The 21,618-nt window shown below is 46.5% G+C and overlaps 1 protein-coding gene and 1 pseudogene across 1 annotated transcript; one reads left to right on the top strand and one right to left on the bottom strand.

Annotated features, from left to right (window-relative positions):
- Positions 1 to 7,202: 7,202 nt before the first annotated feature.
- LOC125539625 (26S proteasome non-ATPase regulatory subunit 13 homolog B) lies at positions 7,203 to 10,492 on the top strand. Its single transcript, XM_048703123.2, has 6 exons — positions 7,203 to 7,478; positions 8,189 to 8,635; positions 8,717 to 8,797; positions 9,608 to 9,804; positions 9,910 to 10,009; positions 10,120 to 10,492. Exons 1-6 carry the CDS (start codon positions 7,326 to 7,328, stop codon positions 10,303 to 10,305), a joined length of 1,164 nt encoding a protein of 387 aa, XP_048559080.2. The 5' UTR covers positions 7,203 to 7,325; the 3' UTR covers positions 10,306 to 10,492.
- Positions 10,493 to 11,144: 652 nt separating this feature from the next.
- Positions 11,145 to 12,291, bottom strand: LOC147986589 (uncharacterized; annotated as a pseudogene).
- Positions 12,292 to 21,618: the final 9,327 nt, after the last annotated feature.

Below are 21,618 nucleotides of genomic sequence, written 5' to 3'. Positions count from 1 at the left end.
CCTCAACATTCATCGGACCACATACATCTGTATGTATGATTTCCAACAAATCTGTTGCTCTCTCCATAGTACCAGAGAACGGTGTTTTTGTCATCTTACCCATAAGGCACGGTTCGCAAGTACCAAGTGATTCATAATCAAGTGGTTCCAAAAGCCCATTAGTATGGAGTTTCTTCATGCGCTTTATACCAATATGACCCAAACGGCAGTGCCACAAATAAGTTGCACTATCATTATCAACTCTGCATCTTTTGGCTTCAACACTATGAACATGTGTGTCACTACTATCGAGATTTTATAAGAATAGACCACTCTTTAAGGGTGCATGACCGTAAAAGATATTACTCATGTAAATAGAACAACCATTATTCTCTGATTTAAATGAATAACCGTCTCGCATCAAACAAGATCTAGATATAATGTTCATGCTTAACGGTGGCACCAAATAACAATTATTTAGGTCTAATACTAATCCCGAAGGTAGATGTAGAGGTAGCGTGCCGACTGCGATCACATCGACTTTGGAACCATTTCCCACGCGCATCGTCACCTCGTCCTTAGCCAATCTTCGCTTAATCCGTAGTCCCTGTTTCGAGTTGCAAATATTAGCATCAGAACCAGTATCAAATACCCAGGTGATACTGCGAGCATTAGTAAGGTACACATCAATAACATGTATATCACATATACCTTTGTTCACCTTGCCATCCTTCTTATCCGCCAAATACTTGGGGCAGTTTCGCTTCCAGTGACCAGTCTGCTTGCAGTAGAAGCACTCAGTTTCAGGCTTAGGTCTAGGTTTGGGTTTCTTCTCTTGAGTAGCAACTTGCTTGCTTTTCTTTTTGAAGTTCCCCTTCTTCTTCCCTTTGCCCTTTTTCTTGAAACTAGTGGTCTTGTTGACCATCAACACATGATGCTCCTTCTTGATTTCTACCTCCGCAGCTTTCAGCACTGCGAAGAGCTCGGGAATAGTCTTATTCATCCCTTGCATATTATAGTTCATCACGAAGCTCTTGTAGCTTGGTGGCAGTGATTGGAGAATTCTGTCAATGACGCAATCATCTGGAAGATTAACTCCCAATTGAATCAAGTGATTATTATACCAGACATTTTGAGTATATGCTCACTGACAGAACTGTTCTCCTCCATCTTGCAGCTATAGAACTTATTGGATACTTCATATCTCTCAATCTGGGCATTTGCTTGAAATATTAACTTCAACTCCTGGAACATCTCATATGCTCCATGACGTTCAAAACGTCGTTGAAGTCCCGATTCTAAGCCGTAAAGCATGGCACACTGAACTATCGAGTAGTCATCAGCTTTGCTCTGCCAGACGTTCATAACATCTGGTGTTGCTCCAGCAGCAGGCCTGGCACCCAGCGGTGCTTCCAGGACGTAATTCTTCTGTGCAGCAATGAGGATAATCCTCAAGTTACGGACCCAGTCCGTGTAATTGCTACCATCATCTTTCAACTTTGCTTTCTCAAGGAACGCATTAAAATTCAATGGAACAACAACACGGGCCATCTATCTACAATCAAACATAAATAAGCAAGATACTATCAGGTACTAAGTTCATGATAAATTTAGGTTCAATTAATCATATTACTTAAAGAACTCCCACTTGGATAGACATCCCTCTGATCCTCTAAGTGATTACGTGATCCAAATCAACTAAACCATGTCCGATCATCACGTGAGATGGAGTAGTTTCATTGGTGAACATCACTATGTTGATCATATCTACTATATGATTCACGCTCGACCTTTCGGTCTCCGTGTTCCGAGGCCATATCTATATATGCTTGGCTCGTCAAGTATAACCTGAGTATTCCGCGTGTGCAACTGTTTTGCACCCGTTGTATTTGAACATAGAGCCTATCACACCCGATCATCATGTGGTGTCTCAGCACGAAGAACTTTCGCAATGGTGCATACTCAGGGAGAACACTTCTTAATAATTAGTGAGAGATCATCTTATAATGCTACCGTCAATCAAAGCAAGATAAGATGCATAAAAGATAGACATCACATGCAATCAATATAAGTGATATGATATGGCCATCATCATCTTGTGCTTGTGATCTCCATCTTCGAAGCACCGTCGTGATCACCATCGTCACCGGCGCGACACCTTCATCTCCATCGTAGCATCATTGTCGTCTCGCCAATCTTATGCTTCCACAACTATCGCTACCGCTTAGTGATAAAGTAAAGCATTACAGCGCGATTGCATTGCATACAATAAAGCGACAACCATATGGCCCCTGCCAGTTGCCGATAACTCGGTTACAAAACATGATCATCTCATACAATAAAATTTAGCATCATGTCTTGACCATATCACATCACAACATGCCCTGCAAAAACAAGTTAGACGTCCTCTACTTTGTTGTTGCAAGTTTTACGTGGCTGCTACGGGCTTAAGCAAGAACCAATCTTACCTACGCATCAAAACCACAACGATAGTTTGTCAAGTTGGTGATGTTTTAACCTTCGCAAGGACCAGGCGTAGCCACACTCGGTTCAACTAAAGTTGGAGAAACTGTCACCCGCTAGCCACCTTTGTGCAAAGCACGTTGTGAGAACCGGTCTCGCGTAAGCGTACGCGTAATGTCGGTCCGGGCCGCTTCGTCCAACAATACCGCCGAACCAAAGTATGACATGCTGGTAAGCAGTATGACTTATATCGCCCACAACTCTTGTGTTCTACTCGTGCATATAACATCAACACATAAAACCTAGGCTCGGATGCCACTGTTGGGGAACGTAGTAATTTCAAAAAATTTCCTACGCACACGCAAGATCATGGTGATGCATAGCAACGAGAGGGGAGAGTGTGATCTACGTACCCTTGTAGACCGACAGCGGAAGCGTTAGCACAACACGGTTGATGTAGTTGTACGTCTTCACGGCCCGACCGATCAAGCACCGAAACTACGGCACCTCCGAGTTCTAGCACACGTTCAGCTTGATGACGATCCCCGGACTCCGATCCAGCAAAGTGTCGGGGAAGAGTTCCGTCAGCACGACGGCGTGGTGACGATCTTGATGTACTACCGTCGCAGGGCTTCGCCTAAGCACCGCTACAATATTATCGAGGACTATGGTTGAAGGGGGCACCGCACACGGTTAAGAATATGATCACGTGGATCAACTTGTGTGTCTAGGGGTGCCCCCTGCCCCCGTATATAAAGGATCAAAGGGGGGGTGCGGCCGGCCAGGAGGAGGGCGCGCCAGGAGGAGTCCTACTCCCACCGGGAGTAGGATTCCCCCCCTTTCCTAGTTGGAATAGGATTCGGGAGGGGGGAAAGAGGAGAGAGAGAACGAAGGGGGGGGCGCCGCCCCCCTCTCCTTATCCTATTTGGACTAGGGGGGAGGGGCACGCGGCCCAGCCCTGGCCACCTCTCCTCTCTTCCACTAAAGCCCACTAAGGCCCATATACCTCCCGGGGGGTTCCGGTAACCTCCCGGTACTCCGGTAAAATCCCGATTTCACCCGGACCACTTCCAATATCCAAATATAGGCTTCCAATATATCAATCTTTATGTCTCGACCATTTCGAGACTCCTCGTCATGTCCGTGATCACATCTGGGACTCCAAACAAACTTCGGTACATCAAAATGCATAAACTCATAATATAACTGTCATCGAAACCTTAAGCGTGCGGACCCTACGGGTTCGAGAAAAATGTAGAAATGACCGAGACACGTCTCCGGTCAATAACCAATAGCGGAACCTGGATGCTCATATTGGCTCCTACATATTCTACGAAGATCTTTTATCGGTCAGACGGCATAACAACATACTTTGTTCCCTTTGTCATCGGTATGTTACTTGCCCGAGATTCGATCGTCGGTATCTCAATACCTAGTTCAATCTCATTACCGGCAAGTCTCTTTACTCGTTCCGTAATACATCATCTCACAACTAACTCATTAGTTGCAATGCTTGCAAGGCTTATGTGATGTGCATTACCGAGTGGGCCCAAAGATACCTCTCCGACAATCGGAGTGACAAATCCTAATCTCGAAATACGCCAACCCAACATGTACCTTTGGAGACACCTGTAGAGCACCTTTATAATCACCCAGTTACGTTGTGACGTTTAGTAGCACACAAAGTGTTCCTCCGGCAAACGGGAGTTGCATAATCTCATAGTCATAGGAACATGTATAAGTCATGAAGAAAGCAATAGCAACATACTAAACGATCGGGTGCTAAGCTAATGGAATGGTTCATGTCAATCAGATCATTCACCTAATGATGTGATCCCGTTAATCAAATAACAACTCTTTGTCCATGGTTAGGAAACATAACCATCTTTGATTAACGAGCTAGTCAAGTAGAGGCATACTAGTGACACTCTGTTTGTCTATGTATTCACACATGTATTATGTTTCCGGTTAATACAATTCTAGCATGAATAATAAACATTTATCATGATATAAGGAAATAAATAATAACTTTATTATTGCCTCTAGGGCATATTTCCTTCAGCCACGAGGCAGGGGGCGCGCCCCTGACCCTCGTGGCCACCCCATAAGGCAGTTGATGCCCTTCTTTCGCCGCAAGAAAGTTAATATCCGGATAGAGATCGTGTTAAAATTTCAGCCCAATCGGAGTTATAAATCTCCGGGAATATAAGAAACGGTGAAAGGGCAGAATACCAGAACGCAGAAACAGAGAGACAGATCCAATCTCGGAGGGGCTCTCGCCCCTCCCATGCCATGGAGACCAAGGACCAGAGGGGAAACCCTTCTCCCATCTAGGGAGGAGGTCAAGGAAGAAGAAGAAGAAGAAGGGGGGCCCCTCTCCCCCTCTCTTCCGGTGGCGTCGGAACACCGTCGGGGCCATCATCATCACCGCAATCTTCACCAACAACTTCACCGCCATCATCACCAACTCTTCCCCCTCTATGCAGCGGTGTAACCCCTCTCTTACCCGCTGTAATCTCTACTTAAACATGGTGCTCAACGCTATATATTATTTCCCAATGATGTATGGCTATCCTATGATGTTTGAGTAGATCCGTTTTGTCTGATGGGTTATTTGATGATCGTGATTGGTTTGAGTTGCATGTTTTATTATTGGTGTTGTCCTATGGTGCTCTCCGTGTCGCGCAAGCGTGAGGGATTCCCGCTGTAGGGTTTGCAATATGTTCATGATTTGCTTATGGTGGGTGGCGTGAGTGATAGAAGCACACACCCGAGTAAGTAGATTGTTTGCGTATGGGATAAAGAGGACTTGATACTTTAATGCTATGGTTGGGTTTTACCTTAATGTTCTTTAGTAGTTGCAGATGCTTGCTAGAGTTCCAATCATAAGTGCATATGATCCAAGTAGAGAAAGTATGTTAGTTTATGCCTCTCCCTCAAATAAAATTACAATAATGATTACCGATCTAGCTATCGATTGTCTAGGGACAAATAACTTTCTCGTAACAAAAAGCTCTTTACTAAAACTAACTTAGTTGTGTCCTTATCTAAACAGCCCCTACTTTTTATTTACATGCTCTTTATTACCTTACAACCCTATCCAACAACACCTACAAAATACTTCTAGTTTCATACTTGTTCTAGGTAAAACGAATGTCAAGCATGCGTAGAGTTGTATCGGTGGTCGATAGAACTTGAGGGAATATTTTTTATGCATTTAGCTCCTTGTTGGGTTCGACACTCTTACTTATCGAAAACTATTGCGATCCCCTATACTTGTGGGTTATCAGTAGCATCATCATCACCGTCATCATGCCGTCGTGCCGACGAAACTCTCCCGTGAAGCTCTGCTGGATCGGAGTTCGTGGGACATCATCGAGCTGAACGTGTGTTGAACTTGGAGGTACCGTGCGTTCGGTACTTGGATCGGTCGGATCGTGAAGACATACGACTACATCAATTGCGTTGTGCTAACGCTTCCGCTTTCGGTCTACGAGGGTACGTAGACACACTCTCCCCTCTCGTTGCTATGCATCACCATGATCCTGTGTGTGTGCGTAGAATTTTTTTTGAAATCACCACGTTCCCCAACAAATACAATGATGTAATATTATCTTATAGAAAAAAAGTAGCTTAGCGAGAATAGGAAATAATCGAAAATGCGGTCGGAGGAGACGATCCATAGTGAGCTAGGGGCAGGAGATGATATACTTAGCGAGCTCGTTGGGGATGACGAGGAAGATGGAGGTAGAGGCAAGAAACCTAGGGCAGGAAGGGCGGTAAGCGGTTGCGGGGTCGTGCCTCGTGTGATAAGGGCTCCTCGTGTTCGTGTGAGGCATTTGGTGGACTGGGAAAAAGCCCAATGTGTTAAAAATGTTGTAGGGATTTTTTAGAGTATAGCTTGGCCAAAATTAAATAAACAAAGCAATTTCACTATCAAAAATTACAGTAATATTCTAATCATTTTTTTACATAAATGTATTGTTATAGATATGTTTTTCAAAACTTTTTTGGATATTACAAAAAGATGTCCCAAAAGTTTGCTCCATCTCAATCCCTAACCCCAATAACATTTGTTTGAGCATGTGTGTGTGTGTGGGGGGGGGGGGTTCATATTGTCATCCACGTCCTCACCTTTCCCGCTCAGGGTGTTGCATTTCTCCGCCTTCCGAGCCTCCTCTATCTGTTGACACTTCTCACAACCAAGCCCAAGTCTGTGGCCGTTGATGTCGCGTTAGCACATCTCCACGCTATCGTGCTCGATCACTTCCACCTCCCAAGCATCCTCCCACGCACAGTTACACCTCCTCTAGGGCTCCTGGGCACCTTCTATGTCTATGTCACGACGCCTACTATGGCCTCGGGCGTCACTGATGCTGGGTATCAAGCCATGACACATCTTCGCCTCCCTCCAGTGCTGGTGGTGAGCTCCCAGTCTGCTCTGGCCATCGTGTCCTCCAACAGTGACATACACAAGGTATTACAAGTTTAAGAATTACAAGTTTTATTTAGATGGAAGGAATTATAAGTTTTAGTCTATGTGACGTCTTTTGTAATAAACGCACATCATCAAAATGCCTAAAATAAATACAGAAAAATATGAGCATTTGTATCTAAATCTACGACTTGAACCCTGTAAATGCGAATACCACGTTGTCTTCCTAACATTCAAGCACAGATTGGTGAGCGAAATTACAAGTTTTGGAAATAGAGTTTTAGTCAAATTTTAGGGATGGGTCAGAGTTGCTATTAGTCTGGAGCATCGCGGAGGAGTGCGAGTCCGACCGCACCGCGACCGAAACAGATCCAGCCCTTGCTGCTCCTCGTCTCCGTCTTCTTGGCCGGGAAGAAAGGAAGGGAAAGGAAGCGGCGGAGACCAGGCGATGGCGGCGCCGCTGGAGTTCCTGGAGGCGCAGGGCTCGACCCGGCCGGAGCTGGCGGAGTGGTACGCCGCCCTCGCCGACCTCTACCAGCGGAAGCTCTGGCACCAACTCACCCTCAAGCTTGACCAGTTCCTCGCCCTCGCCGTCGTCCAGGTCCGGTTGACTCGATCCGCCCCTCCCTACCCCCTCTCCCGGTAGTTCGTATCATGTAGCGCGCTTTGATCTGCTTTTAGGGTTGAAGGAGACTCCCTTTAGGCTCCCTGTTAGGCGAGGCGCCCCTGATCTCCCGGGAAAATATTGCCGCCCTGATTGGGAGTACCTCGTTGTTGGGAGTTGATACCAGTGGGGCTAGCTCCCTTTGGCCGAAGGTAGCTGATAAACTGGATGGTGCCAAGTTGCCAACACTCTCCCTTTAGGGTGTCTTGCACAAAACTGCCTGGCTTGCTTCAGTTCAGAGCAGTATCTTAATTCACTCCGTTGATTTGTTAATTATGTATGCTACGACCTGCACTTCGTTATGTCATGCGACCTGTGATTCACGGGTCGTCTGATGAAGATATTGAGCATTTTTTCTCATGTATTACAAATGTCATGAGTCGTATACTGAAGAGATGTCCCAGTACCTGCATGTTTTTGGTTCAATTCAGTAGCGCAGAAATCTGAAGAAGTATAATCATAATATCTTTGCTGTCTACTATAGTAATATGTCACAGATGTACATGTACCATATTTTCTGTTCTGAAAGTTTCATCATGATTCCTGAAACCCTGAAATACTTGCATTACATTTGGTTGCTTTTTCGAGATATTGCTTGCCATGTCACGGGGCTTATCACCACTGTGTGGTCTTTTCCTTTTGTACAGGCGGGTGATGCTCTGATTCAGCTGTATACTCATTTCATCTCTGATTTCGAGAGCAAGATCAATCTTCTTAAATTTGCTCACTTCGCGGTAGTAGTTTCACGCCAGTATTCAGATAAAGATGCCGGTATAAGCTATCTCGAAGGCGTAATTTCGAAGCTGCGTGATACCAAGGAATCACGGGTTGAAGAGCCCATTCTGTATGTGAAGATGCAGATTGCAAGTTTTCTTCTTGAGAAAGGGAATCAAAAGGAGTGTAAGGAACTGGTAGACGAGGGGAAAACCACTTTGGATAGCATGGACGATGTTGATCCTTCAGTACATTCGACCTATTATTGGTTATGTTCTCAGTACCATAAAGTGTGTCAAGACTATTCTGAATTCTATAAAAATGCTCTTCTCTATCTTGCATACACAACAGTGGAGTCACTTTCAGAACCATTCAAACAGGTATTGTTTGCTTACCTGCTCTTTCGGCATGAAAAGTTGGATTTGATGGTTGCTGTTTCTGATTCCAATAATTACCTGCAGAACCTGGCATTTGACCTCTCACTTGCTGCTTTATTGGGTGACAACATATACAACTTCGGGGAGTTGCTTGCCCATCCAATTGTATGTCCTTATACTTATAATTTATATGTGCATTTCATCTTTGTTGTCTGGTTACACTTTACTACTTACTCCCTCCGTTCCATAATTCTTGTCGTGGTTTTAGTTCAAATCTGAACTAAAACCAAGACAAGAATTATGGCATGGAGGGAGTACGTGATACCCATGGCTACCCCTGTAAAGAGCTAACTGTAGGCTTAGTGATGCTTGAATTGTTGAGTGACACATTCTTGTATAAATATTATTGGTTGCCCATTCTGCTTGCAAGCATGTATACTTAATTCATATTTGAACAAAAAGGAGGATGAACAGTTACATTTAGCTCCTGATCAGACTAGCAGGTCATAAAGAAGTATGTATTTTTAGTTTCTTGTAACGAAACCATGTTTATTTTGCCTTTTTGGCCTATTTTATGTCATTGTGTGAGCTTACATTCAACTGAGCTGGTCATTCTTGATAGTTGTTTTCTTATCTTTGCTATATTTTGCCTCTGACAAGAGCAATTTTTGCCATTAGAATAGAGCTATTGATTTTAAAGCTGGGAATTAAGGGGCATTCTGTTGAAATATCTGGAATTCAGTGTTGAAACAAAGTCGTGATTATATTTACTTTGTGTGGTTCAATTTCTTCATTGAAAATTTGAAGCTGGTGGTGACATTACAATTGGTGATGTTAGCTGTGAAATATTTGGCTGAATTAGTGTCAGGCTGTTTTTCAGCTGTAGTGCCTTCTTTGTGATTTTGGATCACCAAAATTTGCATGATTTTGCTGTATCTGTGTGCACCTCTAATTCCCCTTCCGGATACCATGTAGATCCACAGCCTTGTGGGAACATCGGTGGAGTGGATTTATCATATATTGCAAGCGTTCAACTCTGGCAATCTAGCGTCCTACCAGGAACTCTGCAAAGTTCACGCCGCCGCTTTGAGTGCGCAGCCTGCTTTGGTACAGAAGGAGAGGGAACTTCTTGAAAAGATCAATATCCTTTGCTTGATGGAAATCATTTTCAGGTAATTCATGTGTGGTACAATTCAAGCTAAGATGCTCATCGATGTTACCCGTCTGTTACTATTCAGAGCTAAGCTTTGTTCCCTAACCGTTTTTATCCATTGCAGTCGAGCATCCCAAGACCGTACAATCCCGTTGAGCACTATAGCTGAACAGACCAGGCTCTCAGTTGAAGATGTGGAGTATCTACTAATGAAGAGCCTCTCTGTAAGTCTAAAGCCCCTTTCTCGTCGCTGTAAAATAGTTCCAACCCTAGTTCCAGTGACACTTATTTGCTTATAAGTGAAACGATGACACCGTTACCTTTAAAATTGTAGGCTCATCTTATCGAAGGCATTATTGATGGGGTCGACGGGACTGTCCATGTTTCATGGGCGCAACCGAGGGTCCTTGGGATTGACCAAGTGAAATCCCTGCGTGACCGGCTTGATACCTGGGTCGGGAAGGTGCACACTACTTTGCTATCTGTTGAAGCCGAGACACCCGACCTGGTAGCTTCGTGATGTTCTTTTGGTCCCCTGTTGAACGATGGCTGTGACCTTACACAAAGTGAACAGATGGATTTGAAATTTGTATTGATTCTTAGGCTGCAATCTCGCAAAACCTAGAAAGATTTGTTTGTAAACATGATGATCAGTCTTGTTTTGTTTTGACGTGGAACTCGCTGTATGCGCAATGGCTCTTTCCTGACGCACCAAAGTGAAGTGAAATCTGGTTCTTGTTTGCGTACAAACCCTCTCGGTAGCCTATCATCTAATATAGCAGTCTAAGAGCATTACTAGTAGAACCCCTAAACCCTTGTAGCAGTTTTAAGGGTTGAGAAGTGCCACTTTTTGACACTTTTAAGAGTTGAAAAACAGGGGCAAAGACTAGATCCCTCAAACCCAACCCTTAAACTGCTTTAAGGGTTGGATTTGAGGGTTCTAGTCTTTGCCTCAACCCCAACCTTTAAAACTGTCATTTCATATATCACACATTTCATCATATGACATATCACAAATTTCATCACATTTGACATAAAACAATAATCATTCTAGTTATTATTACAACACCGAATAAAACAATAATCATTCAAATTATTACAACAATGTTTGAGCAAATTACATAATTGTTCGAATCAAATAGGACATAGAAAAGTAAAACAAAGATACATCATGGACCAATGCGCCGCCCATCCAACTGCTAGTGGTGCTCTATTAGATCATCCCGGAGCCGACCATGAGTGGTTGCATCCTCAATCTCACGATGTGCTTGAAGAAAAGCGTGTATGCGAGAAGGATTTCTTTCCGGTTGCACACGGGTACCAACATTGTCATAGAAACAAGGGAGGTTTAACCCTCTTTCATCCTCTAGGATCATGTTGTGTAGAATCACACAACATTTCATGATGTTCATTAAGGTATTTTTGTCCCAAAACCGAGCTGGACCACGAACTATGGCAAACCTTGCTTGCAAAACACCGAAAGCTCTCTCAATATCCTTGCGGTCTGCCTCTTGTGCCCTGGTGAAATGAGCCTTTTTTCTTGTTAAGGGCACCCCATTTTTCTCCTTGATGGACTTCACAAGAGTTGCCCATTCGGGATAGATGCCATCGGTGAGATAGTATCCCATTGAGTACTCATTGTCCATGATTTTGTAGTTGCAAGCTGGAGCATCCCTAGAAATTAATCTTTTGAACAAAGAAGATCTATTGAGGATATTGATATCATTGAGTGTTCCCGGCAACTCAAAGAATGCATGCCAAATCCATGTGTCCTGAGATGCTACGGCCTCAAGCACAATGGTAGCATCACGGCTTTTACCGCAATACATTCCGTGCCATGCCTTTGGGCAATTTTTCCACCTCCAATGCATGCAGTCAAGACTACCTAGCATCCCCGGCCATCCCCTTTTTTCATTCATTTCCATTAATCTCTTTGTATCTTCCTCGTTTGGTTCCCGAAGATACTGCTCACCGTACAGCCGAATGACCAACTTGGCAAACCTACGGACTGACTCCGTGGTTGTATCTTGCCCAATGCGAAGATACTCGTCGGTATAATCCACGGGTATGCCATAAGTGAGTACCCGCATTGCCGCCGATATCTTTTGATATGCACTAAACCCCATGATACCGGCGGCGGATCTACGACGTTTAAGTAATAGGAGGCGGCCTCACAATCGTTGACAATCTTCACAAACAAACTACGCCGCATTCGGTACCTTCTGCGGAAGAGACGAGGAGGGTATGTAGGTACCTCCGCGAAGTAGTCTTCCATCAAATGCTCGTGTCCGAGAGCGCGATTCCGGTAGATGGTGACTCGCCCCATCTTCGACCCTCTCCTCTGATCCATCAGCTTCACGCGGTTTTCAAAGGATTGCACGTCGATGAGGAGGCTCATCATCTCGACGTCGTCGTCTTGCAACAAGTCGTTGATGTCCGAATCGTCGGATGACGACCAACCCGACGAATCGGACAACGAGTCCATGTCGTTGTTGTTCACCTCCATCTACACAATACAACAAACAATAAATTGTGAGTGCCAACAATGAATCAAAAAGGAAAAAAATAAAACAAAAAGGAAGAACAGGAAGCATACCTGCGGGTTGGGGACGGGAGGCGGGGGGCGTCGAGGGGAGGCGGGGGCGTCTGGCGCGGCGGCTCGAGGAGGCCGGCCTGCCTCTGGCCTCTGGGGGGCGGGAGGCGGCTGGGGGCGGGAGGCGACTGGGGGCGGGGGGCGGGGCCGACGACTGATGCGGGCGGGCGGGGGCGGGGCGCCGGGGCGGGAGGCGGCGGCGCAGGAGGCCGGGGGGCGGGACGCCGGGGCGGGAGGCGGCGGCGCGGGAGGCCGGGGGGCGGGGCTCGGGGCGGGAGGCGGGGGGCGTCGAGGGGAGGCGTGGAAGGGCGGATCCGGCGGCGGGGAGCGTGGCACAGGGGCGGGACGGCGGCGGCGTCGAGGGGGGGCGGGGGGCCGGCCGGATTGGCGGCGGGCGACGGCCGGCGGCTTGGGAGGGAGGAAGCGGGAGGTTGGGGACGGGAAACTTCCCTCTCGCGCGACGGGGGAAGGGAGTGCGGGCTGGGGTCGAGCGCCCCCCTCCAACCCTCACTTCTATGGTTTGAAATTGGGTTTGAGGGTTGGACCCTTACTTTTTTTGAGGGTTTGAGGGTTTAGGGGTTCTAGTCTTTGCGTTTTTTTATTGCAACCTGCAAAAAAGCGGTTATTTATGAGGATTTGAGGGTTTAGGGGTACTACTAGTAATGCTCTAAGATCATCTACAACCGGAGCCCTCAAATCCGCCCCAAACGCTTGGGTGGCCTGACCGGACACAAAAACCGCACCCAACCAAACCTCGCAAATCTGCCTTAAATGCATGGATTGATCGGCACTCCTTGTATTCGCCTCAGATAACTGGAGGCCCTCTATACCCACATCGTTGTTGTCCCGTGCTGCAAACGGTCAAGGTCGCTGCCACCAGATGCCGCCTTGGTACGTCCAACTCCTCCCTATATGCACCTCGTGCTCCAGGTGTTCGACGAAATGTCTGAGCCGTGTTTTATATTCTTTTGGTCTTTACTTGTAGGTCACCGATGGATTTTGTCGTGGAATGGTGGCTATGGAAACAACAACCTTGATGAATTCATATTCAACTAGTTCATCACCTCATCGGACTCGGACGACAAAGATGCCAAAATGATGATGATCATGATGAGCATTCAAGAGAAGATGGAGAAGGCAGAGGAGCATGACCTAAACTTTAAGGGCGGCATGAAGGGGCGGAGAGTTATTCCTCATGATAGGATTTCCGGTGCACGACTTCTATATACAGACTACTTCATGACGGACCCAACATATCTTGAAGGCTTTTTTCCGTTGTCGCTTCCGAATGAGCAGAAATTTGTTCCTGCGTGCAGTGACTACCATGGAAAGGGCCGGTGACAACTTCAAGCTGAGGAAAGATTGTTGCAGACAACTTTCTTTCTCTCCTCCACATAAATGCACGACTTCGCTCAGGATGCTTATGGGAAGGCCGCAAATGTAATTGATACTGAAATCCGAATGGGAGAGAGCACGATACTGGAGACAACGGTGCAATTTGCACGCATTGTTGTGAAGGTGTATGGAGCAAAGTAACTGAGAGAGCCAGTTGTGGAGGACACAAAAAAATTGTTGGCAATTGAAGCATCAAGAGGATTCTCTGGTATGTTGGGTTCGATTGATTGTATGCACTGGCAATGGAAGAACTATCCAAAAGGTTTTGCGTGGGTAATATCAAGGTCACGTCAAAAGCCACCGTCATACTTGACGAAGTGTCATCGAAGGACTTGCAAATTTGACATGCTTTCTTTGGCACGTCAGGTTCGTGCAATGACATCAATGTGCTCCAACAATCTCCTTTATTCAAGAGACTTTGTGATGGGGAAGCTCCATCATGCAACTACACTGTCAACGGGCACAAGTACAACATGTGGTACTATCTTGCTGATGCTATCTATCCTCAGTGGGTGGCGTTTGTCAAGACCATATCCGATCCACATGGAAACAAACAAAGCCACTTCGCAACATGTCAAGAGGCAATTAGGAAGGATATGGAGAGAGCATTTGAAGTGCTTCAAGCTCGTTGTGGTATTGTTCGTGAAGTTGCAATAACGTGGAAAACAAAGACATTTGACAGCTCATGACATGCTACGTGATCTTGCATAACATGATTATCAAGGATGAGGGTGAAGGGGTAGCCTGCACGCATGATGTCGACAAGCCTGATGTTCAGGTTCGTCTCTCAAAACAAGAGGCAGAGCATGCTAACTTTCTAGAGATGAATGCACACCCACAAGATCAACAGGTGCATATGCAACTTATGAATGATCTTATGGAGTATATGTGGGTCCATACTGGCAGTGAATTTTGCATTTAACTTGTCAATTATGCACCAGGAACAATATTTCGGCTTGAACTATGTTTGAATTATGATTCTTAAGTATGAATAATTTGTATTTATGTGCACTGAACTATGTTTGGCCAAAATAATCAACGCGCATTTGTTTGCATGTATTTAATGTTTTGAAAGTAGGGATTGTGATGCAAAATGCATTATTTGATGTCCGTCACTGTTTATGAGCACATCTAGACAAGTCCGCGGAATGAATTAGGCAATTTCTGGTTGTAAATGCTCTGACACACGTAAACAAGTACCGTAACAAATAAATCACCGAGACTGCAACACTCATTGAGATCTTTTTTAACACAGTACATACACAAACGCTCATATATATACGCACATACACTCATCCCTATAAACACATGCACGCACAACCTACCCCTGAGACACCTTCGAGAGATTAAGTTGGTGCATCATCTTGAGATTGACGAAGTTGCCACAGACGCCTTCGTAGTCGTCGTGAATGTCTCCTCCCGCTGAACGCACATCGTCGAAAGACCCGAAATAAATCTAGAAAAATGCAAACACCAATGTCTAGGACTTGAACTCTGATGGGTAGGGGATACCACTATGCTCCCAACCATCCAGTGCCGGAGCCAGGGGTACTCCCTGGTATTCCATGGAATACCAATGATTTTGGGGCAAAAAAATTATATATACATTAATACATGTATATTATGTATATATACTGAAACAGCCAAAGCGCATTCGACACATGTCCAGGTCCAGCCCACACAACAACTCAAGGCCTCAAACTGGTCGACTCTAGTCCAGTACACATCATCTATTCTCCCCTGCTAGTTGGCACTTCGTCCTCGATATCTTTCCCTGCCGCCGTTTTCCCTCTAGTTAGGGTTCCGCCGTTTTCTCCCGGGGCGATCTCATCGCCGCCGTCGAGGCATCTTTCCCTGCCGCCGACTCTCGTCACGCTATCCGCTGGGAGCGATCCAGGCATCGTTGCCCGCTCTTGGACTGGACCGGGACGGGGCGGAGTCTAGGGTTCCCCCCAATAAACCCGATCTGTTCTCTCATCGGGTTAGGGTTCTAGATGGCTGGTGAAGGGGCCGCGGGCTCCTCTGGACTCACCGACGTGGAGAAGATGATGATGGAATTAGGCCTTCGTGAGGAGGATCTGGATGATGTCGTTTTCGATGAGAAGGAAGCGCCGCCGGAGTCACCACGGTGGGTCGCGCTGATCAAGGTCAATACGAACAAGAGCTACAGCCAGACGTGGTTCTATCGGAATATGCGATCTGCTTGGGATGTGGCACAGGAAGCGAAATTCAAGCCTTTGGAGGAGAATCTGTATACTGTTCAGTTTACTTGTTTGGGAGATTGGGAGCGAGTAATGCAGCAGGGGCCGTGGAATTTCAGGGGGGATGCGGTGCTTATGGCACCATATGATGGAATCTCGAAGCCGTCTACGGTCAAGCTGGAGACCATTGACATATGGATTCAAATCCACGACGTGCCAGATTTATATGCTCATCTAGTCAGGCCTCTGGCAGCTAGAGTGGGCGAAGTTTTGTTTGTTGAAACCCAATCCCATGACTTCACAGGGAATTTCTACCGCGTCTGGGTGCGTATCAATGTCCACAAACCACTAAAGAACGCGGTTTCAATGATCAGAGAAGGACAGAGGCAGATTTACAAAGTCAAGTACTAGAGATTGCCCGACTGGTGTGCCGTCTGTGGGATGATGGGACATCTTTTCAAAGAGCATGGCAATGGGATTCATCCCCCCTCTGCATTAGTCTTCAAGGAGCTTCGGGCTGAATGTTTTATGAACAACAGAAGAGGCCCTGGCGAAGGACGGGCACGTCGAGGGGGCCGTCGTGGCGGCCGCTTTGGAGGAAGATCAAGGAGCGGGGCTGATAGCAGTCTAGCTACCACCCAACGTCCGGATAGTACTCAGGAGGAAGACGCAGCGGTGGGGGAGAAGATAGACGTGGACATGCTTGATTCAAGTAGAAAGAGGATGAACCCCGCTTTTGCTAATGATACTGATAAATCAATAGTACGAGTAGTTGATGCAATGGCCAACAGCGCCAAGAAGGTGTCCGGGCTGGAGTTAGCGGTGGTTCATCAGAACTCTACTCCCATAAGCCCCCCACCAAAGAGAGAATCAAAGAGGAACAAGACAGAAGAGGATGGCAGGATCGTCAACCCGGCGGCTAAAAACTTATTGGCGGGCTCCCTAGAGGAGCGCCGCCAGGCCCAATGAGTGTCTTGAGCTGGAACTGTCGTGGCGCGGGCAACGCTGCGACAGTTCGCGAGCTCCGCGGTTTCGCGGAGATTTTTGCCCCTACCCTGCTTTGTATCGTAGAGACACAAATTGATAGAGAAAGGGTAGAGAAGTTAGCTGAAACTCTTGGTTATGATAATGGCTACGCTGTGAGTAGTCGAGGTAGAAGTGGAGGTCTAGGGATTTTTTGGAACAATTCAATAAATGTTGAGATTTTGGGTTATTCTCCGTATCATATTGATTGCTCGATTGTTGAGGAAAACTTGAATCCGTGGAGGATGACCTTAGTATATGGGGAAGCTCAGACCCACTTGAGGCATCAAACATGGGATACTTTAAAAGGGATCAGCAATTTGAGAGATGATCCATGGCTGTGCATAGGAGATTTTAACGAAGTTTTACGTCCGGAAGAGCAAGAAGGAATCGGAGAAAGGAGTAACGCTCAGATCCAGGGTTTCCGGGAGGCCGTGGACGTTTGCATGCTTATGGATATGGGCTATCAGGGACAATTCTGGACGTATGAGAAGAAAGTCACTAGAGGGAGCTATACTAGGGTGAGGCTTGACCGAGCTTTGGCAACGGCAGACTGGAACGAACGCTTCCCGTCGGCACATCTGAAACATCTTACGGCGGCCACCTCGGATCATTGCCCTATCTTACTTACCATGCATGATGGGCCAGTACTGAGAGCACCGAAATCTTTCAAGTATGAGGTGATGTGGGATACTCACGAGAACCTGAGTGAGACACTGCTCCAGAGCTGGACAGCAGGCAGTGCCACAACGAGAATGCAAGAGTTGCGTGTCAAACTTGGTCGGGTGGCTGCAGATTTGGGACGTTGGAACAAAAATACGTTCGGGTCGGTACGCAAGGAGATCAAGGGTCTCAAATCGGAACTCGAACGCTTGCGGAGCAACCCAGCGAGGACGGGGCCATCTCATGTGGAGCTGAAGATCAATGAAAGGTTGATTGAACTGTTTCATAGGGAAGAACTGATGTGGAGGCAGAGGTCGCGGTTGGAATGGTTGTCGGCGGGAGATAGAAACACTCGTTTTTTTCATCTTCGTGCAAGTCAGAGGCGCAAGAGGAATATGATCAAAGCTCTTCCCAACTCTTTGGGAGCGATCATTGATGATCCGGGAGCGCTGAGATCTATGGTTTCAGATTTTTACAAGAGTCTTTATACTTCCGAGGGTGTCAACGGAATGGATCAGGTCCTATCCAAAGTGCCCGCAAAGGTAACTCAACAAATGAATGACATTCTTTTAGCTCCATATACTAATGAGGAGGTGAAGACAGCCCTTTTTTAGATGTTCCCGACTAAGGCACTGGGGCCTGATGGATTCCCAGCACACTTCTATCAGCGTCACTGGGATATCTGTGGTGAAGAGGTGACCCATGCAGTGCTCAGGATCGTCAGAGGTGAGGAAAGTGCTGGATGTGTGAATGATACGGTTTTGGTACTCATCCCAAAGGTTTTGAACCCGACTCAGCTTGCTCAGTTCCGTCCCATTAGTCTGTGCAATGTCATCTACAAAATTGCTTCAAAGGTTGTTGCCAACAGACTTAAAACAGATACTACCGGATATCATATCTCATGAGCAGTCAGCTTTTGTCCCCGGTAGACTAATCACAGACAACATAATATGTGCTTATGAGTGTCTACACTTTATGAAGCGGAATAAGTCCAGGTCCAATGTTTTTTGCGCGTTGAAACTTGATATGATGAAAGCCTATGATAGGCTTGAGTGGGACTATCTGCAGGCCATGATGGAGAGATTGGGTTTTGCACAGTCATGGGTTGATACAGTTATGAGCATGGTTCGGTCTATCTCTTTTTCAGTCATGTTTAATGGTGAGAAGCTTGAACATTTTGTGCCATCCAGAGGTATTCGGCAGGGAGATCCCATTTCCCCTTATCTTTTCTTAATAGCAGCAGAGGGCCTTTCGTGCCTTTTAAAATCCAGTTCTGAGTCGTCAGGTCTTGAGGGAATCAAGGTGGCTCCTACAGCTCCGGTTGTGAACCACCTCCTTTTCGCCGACGATAGCCTGTTGCTTTTTAAGTCAAGTACGGAGGGTGCGACTGCGGTATCAAACCTGTTGGAAATTTATTGTAATGCATCTGGCCAGAAGATCAACAATGACAAGTCATCTATTTTTTTCAGCAAGGGCTGTCCACAACAGAGAAGAGATGCAGTCAAGGACATTCTGCATGTTCATAATGAGTCGTTGAGTGATAAATATCTGGGAATGCCTACTGATGTTGGCCAAGCAAAGATGGGAAAGTTTAAGTATCTCAGAGACCGGATATGGGAGAAGGTGAGAGGATGGATGGAAAAACTGTTATCAGCTGCAGGTAAGGAGGTACTAATTAAATCGGTGGCTCAAGCAATACCAGTATATTCAATGGCTTGCTTCCGCTTGCCGAGAGGACTATGTGAGAATATTACATCGATTATTCGACAGTTCTGGTGGGGGAGTAAACAAGGCAAAAGAAAGCCAGCATGGGTGGCGTGGGACGTGATGACACACCCCAAACATTTGGGAGGTTTGGGTTTTCGGGATATGGAGATCTTTAACCTGGCCTTGTTGGCACGACAGTCTTGGAGGCTCTTGCACGACCCCTCCTCTCTGAGTGCGCGGATCCTGAAAGCAGTTTATTATCCGCATGGTACAATTCTTGAAGCTAAGCTGGGTAGCCACCCCTCACAAATCTGGCATGCCATTATTGACGGGAGGGATGTCCTAAAGTAAGGACTCGTCAGAAGAATAGGCAACGGAGCGTCCATGTATATATGGGAGAATAACTGGCTTCCCAGGGTTGGTCCGATGAGGCCCATCACGGCGCTGGTGGCGAACCCCCCAGGCTTGTTTCTGAGTTGATTGATGCCTCGACGGCCAGCTGGAGAGAAGAGCTTGTCCGGTCAGTTTTTATTCCTTTTGATGCAGATGCTATCTTGGCAATACCATTGTGCACACGCAATGTAGAAGATTTTTGGGCTTGGAGTGCTGAACGACGGGGTGTCTTCTCAGTTAAGTCCGCATATCAAATGGTGCTGAACACCAAATACCAGAGAGAGAATTGGATAGATGAAAGTGCCGGGGTCTCGGATATGACTTCTCAAGGGAAAGCATGGACCTCTTTGTGGCATACTAAGGTTCCATCGAAGCAGAAAATCTTTGCATGGCGTTTAGCCCAGCACTCAGTGCCGACTGCGGATGTTCTACACCATCGTAACATGTCTCAGTCTCCGCTCTGTGCGCTGTGTGGAGCCCCGGACTCATGGAGGCACGCATTGCTGGATTGCACCATGTCGAGGTGCATTTGGGCTTTATCGGATGAGCATGTGGTGGAATAGATGAGCATGAACAACGATGGTGACGCGAAGAACTGGCTTTTCGCTATGCACAAGGTCCTTGATCACACAGCTTTTGTGAAGCTAATCATATCACTTTGGGCAGTGTGGCGAGCAAGGAGAAAGGCGATCTACGAAGATATATTCACTAGCCCAATGTCTACTCACCAGTTCATTGTCTCCTACCTGAATGATCTCAAGAGTGTTGAAACATCGGGAAGGACGGCAATTGTCCAATCTACCTCTAGACCAACACAGTGGCTTCGCCCTCCGGCGAGTCTAGCAAAGATCAATGTTGATGCGGCAAAAAGAGGTAATCAGGGAAGGGGTGTTGTAGCTGCAGTATGCCGGGATCAGAACGGTCTTTTTTTGGGGGCCTCGGCGGTCGGTTTCCGCGGGATTGGTGATCCCACGACACTTGAGGCGATGGCAGTTCGAGAGGCTCTGGCTCTAGCTTAGGATCTTCATGAACAAAAAATACATGTGGCTTCTGATTACAAGGTGGTGGTGGACGACATCAAGCAACAATGTTTGGCAAGCTATGGTGCGATAATACATGAAATAATAGAGTCTAGTAGGTCTTTTACTATTTGTAACTTTGTCCATGAGTTTAGGAGCTCGAATTTCGAGGCTCACAATCTCGCGAAGCACGCTCTGAAGTTAGGGGTGGGCCGCCATGTTTGGTTAGGTCATCCCGGAAACCTTTCTTTCGTCCCTGTAAACGTTGTGACGAATTAATAAAGCTTCGTGGGTTTGTCTCAAAAAAAATCTATTCTCCCCTGCTCCCCAGGACCTAGCTGCCTGCAGGCTGGAGCCGCCCGAGGTGGTGGCGGATGGCACCTGCAGGAAAGTGGTGGCGGCGGCGCGGCAAGCAAGCAAGTCCGCGAACTGCCACTCCGGGTCCGGCCCTCTGGCCTCCGCTGTTCCCAGGTCACTGCCCTCCGCAGCTCTGCCCTCGGCGCCCGCCATTGTAGAAGCTCCACGAGATCCATCCGCCCAGGTAAATTTATCCTCTGATTTAGAACAGAATAGAAAGGTCAAGAATCAGCCATAGTAATAGTATAATTCTGGCATTATGTTGATGGTTCATAAATCCTTTCCATCTGCCAACTATTAAAATAAAAATCATGATCAAGTAATCATTTAGAAATTTTCAGACATATCAACTATGCAAACAACTTTAAGAGCAGGAGATTTTACTATTATAAGAATATATTTTCCAGCAAGCTTACTGCATGCAATGCAGCTGTGTATTTTTCTATTTTCATTTTCAAAAGAAAAAAAATCCAAGAAATTAT

Source organism: Triticum urartu, chromosome 2A, assembly GCF_056163025.1.
Source record: "Triticum urartu cultivar PI428250 chromosome 2A, HENAU_Tu73, whole genome shotgun sequence".
NCBI lineage: Eukaryota > Viridiplantae > Streptophyta > Magnoliopsida > Poales > Poaceae > Triticum > Triticum urartu.
The sequence above is the reverse complement of the archived record's forward strand: the minus strand, read 5'-3'. Positions and strand labels throughout refer to the sequence as shown.

Excerpts from the sequence above, each read along its gene's own strand:
- LOC125539625 (XM_048703123.2), top strand. The coding sequence starts at position 7,326 with ATGGCGGCGCCGCTGGAGTTCCTGGAGGCGCAGGGCTCGACCCGGCCG. Across the intron at positions 7,479-8,188 it reads TCGCCCTCGCCGTCGTCCAG|GCGGGTGATGCTCTGATTCA; the intron begins GTCCGGTTGACT and ends CCTTTTGTACAG. Across the intron at positions 9,805-9,909 it reads TTGATGGAAATCATTTTCAG|TCGAGCATCCCAAGACCGTA; the intron begins GTAATTCATGTG and ends TATCCATTGCAG.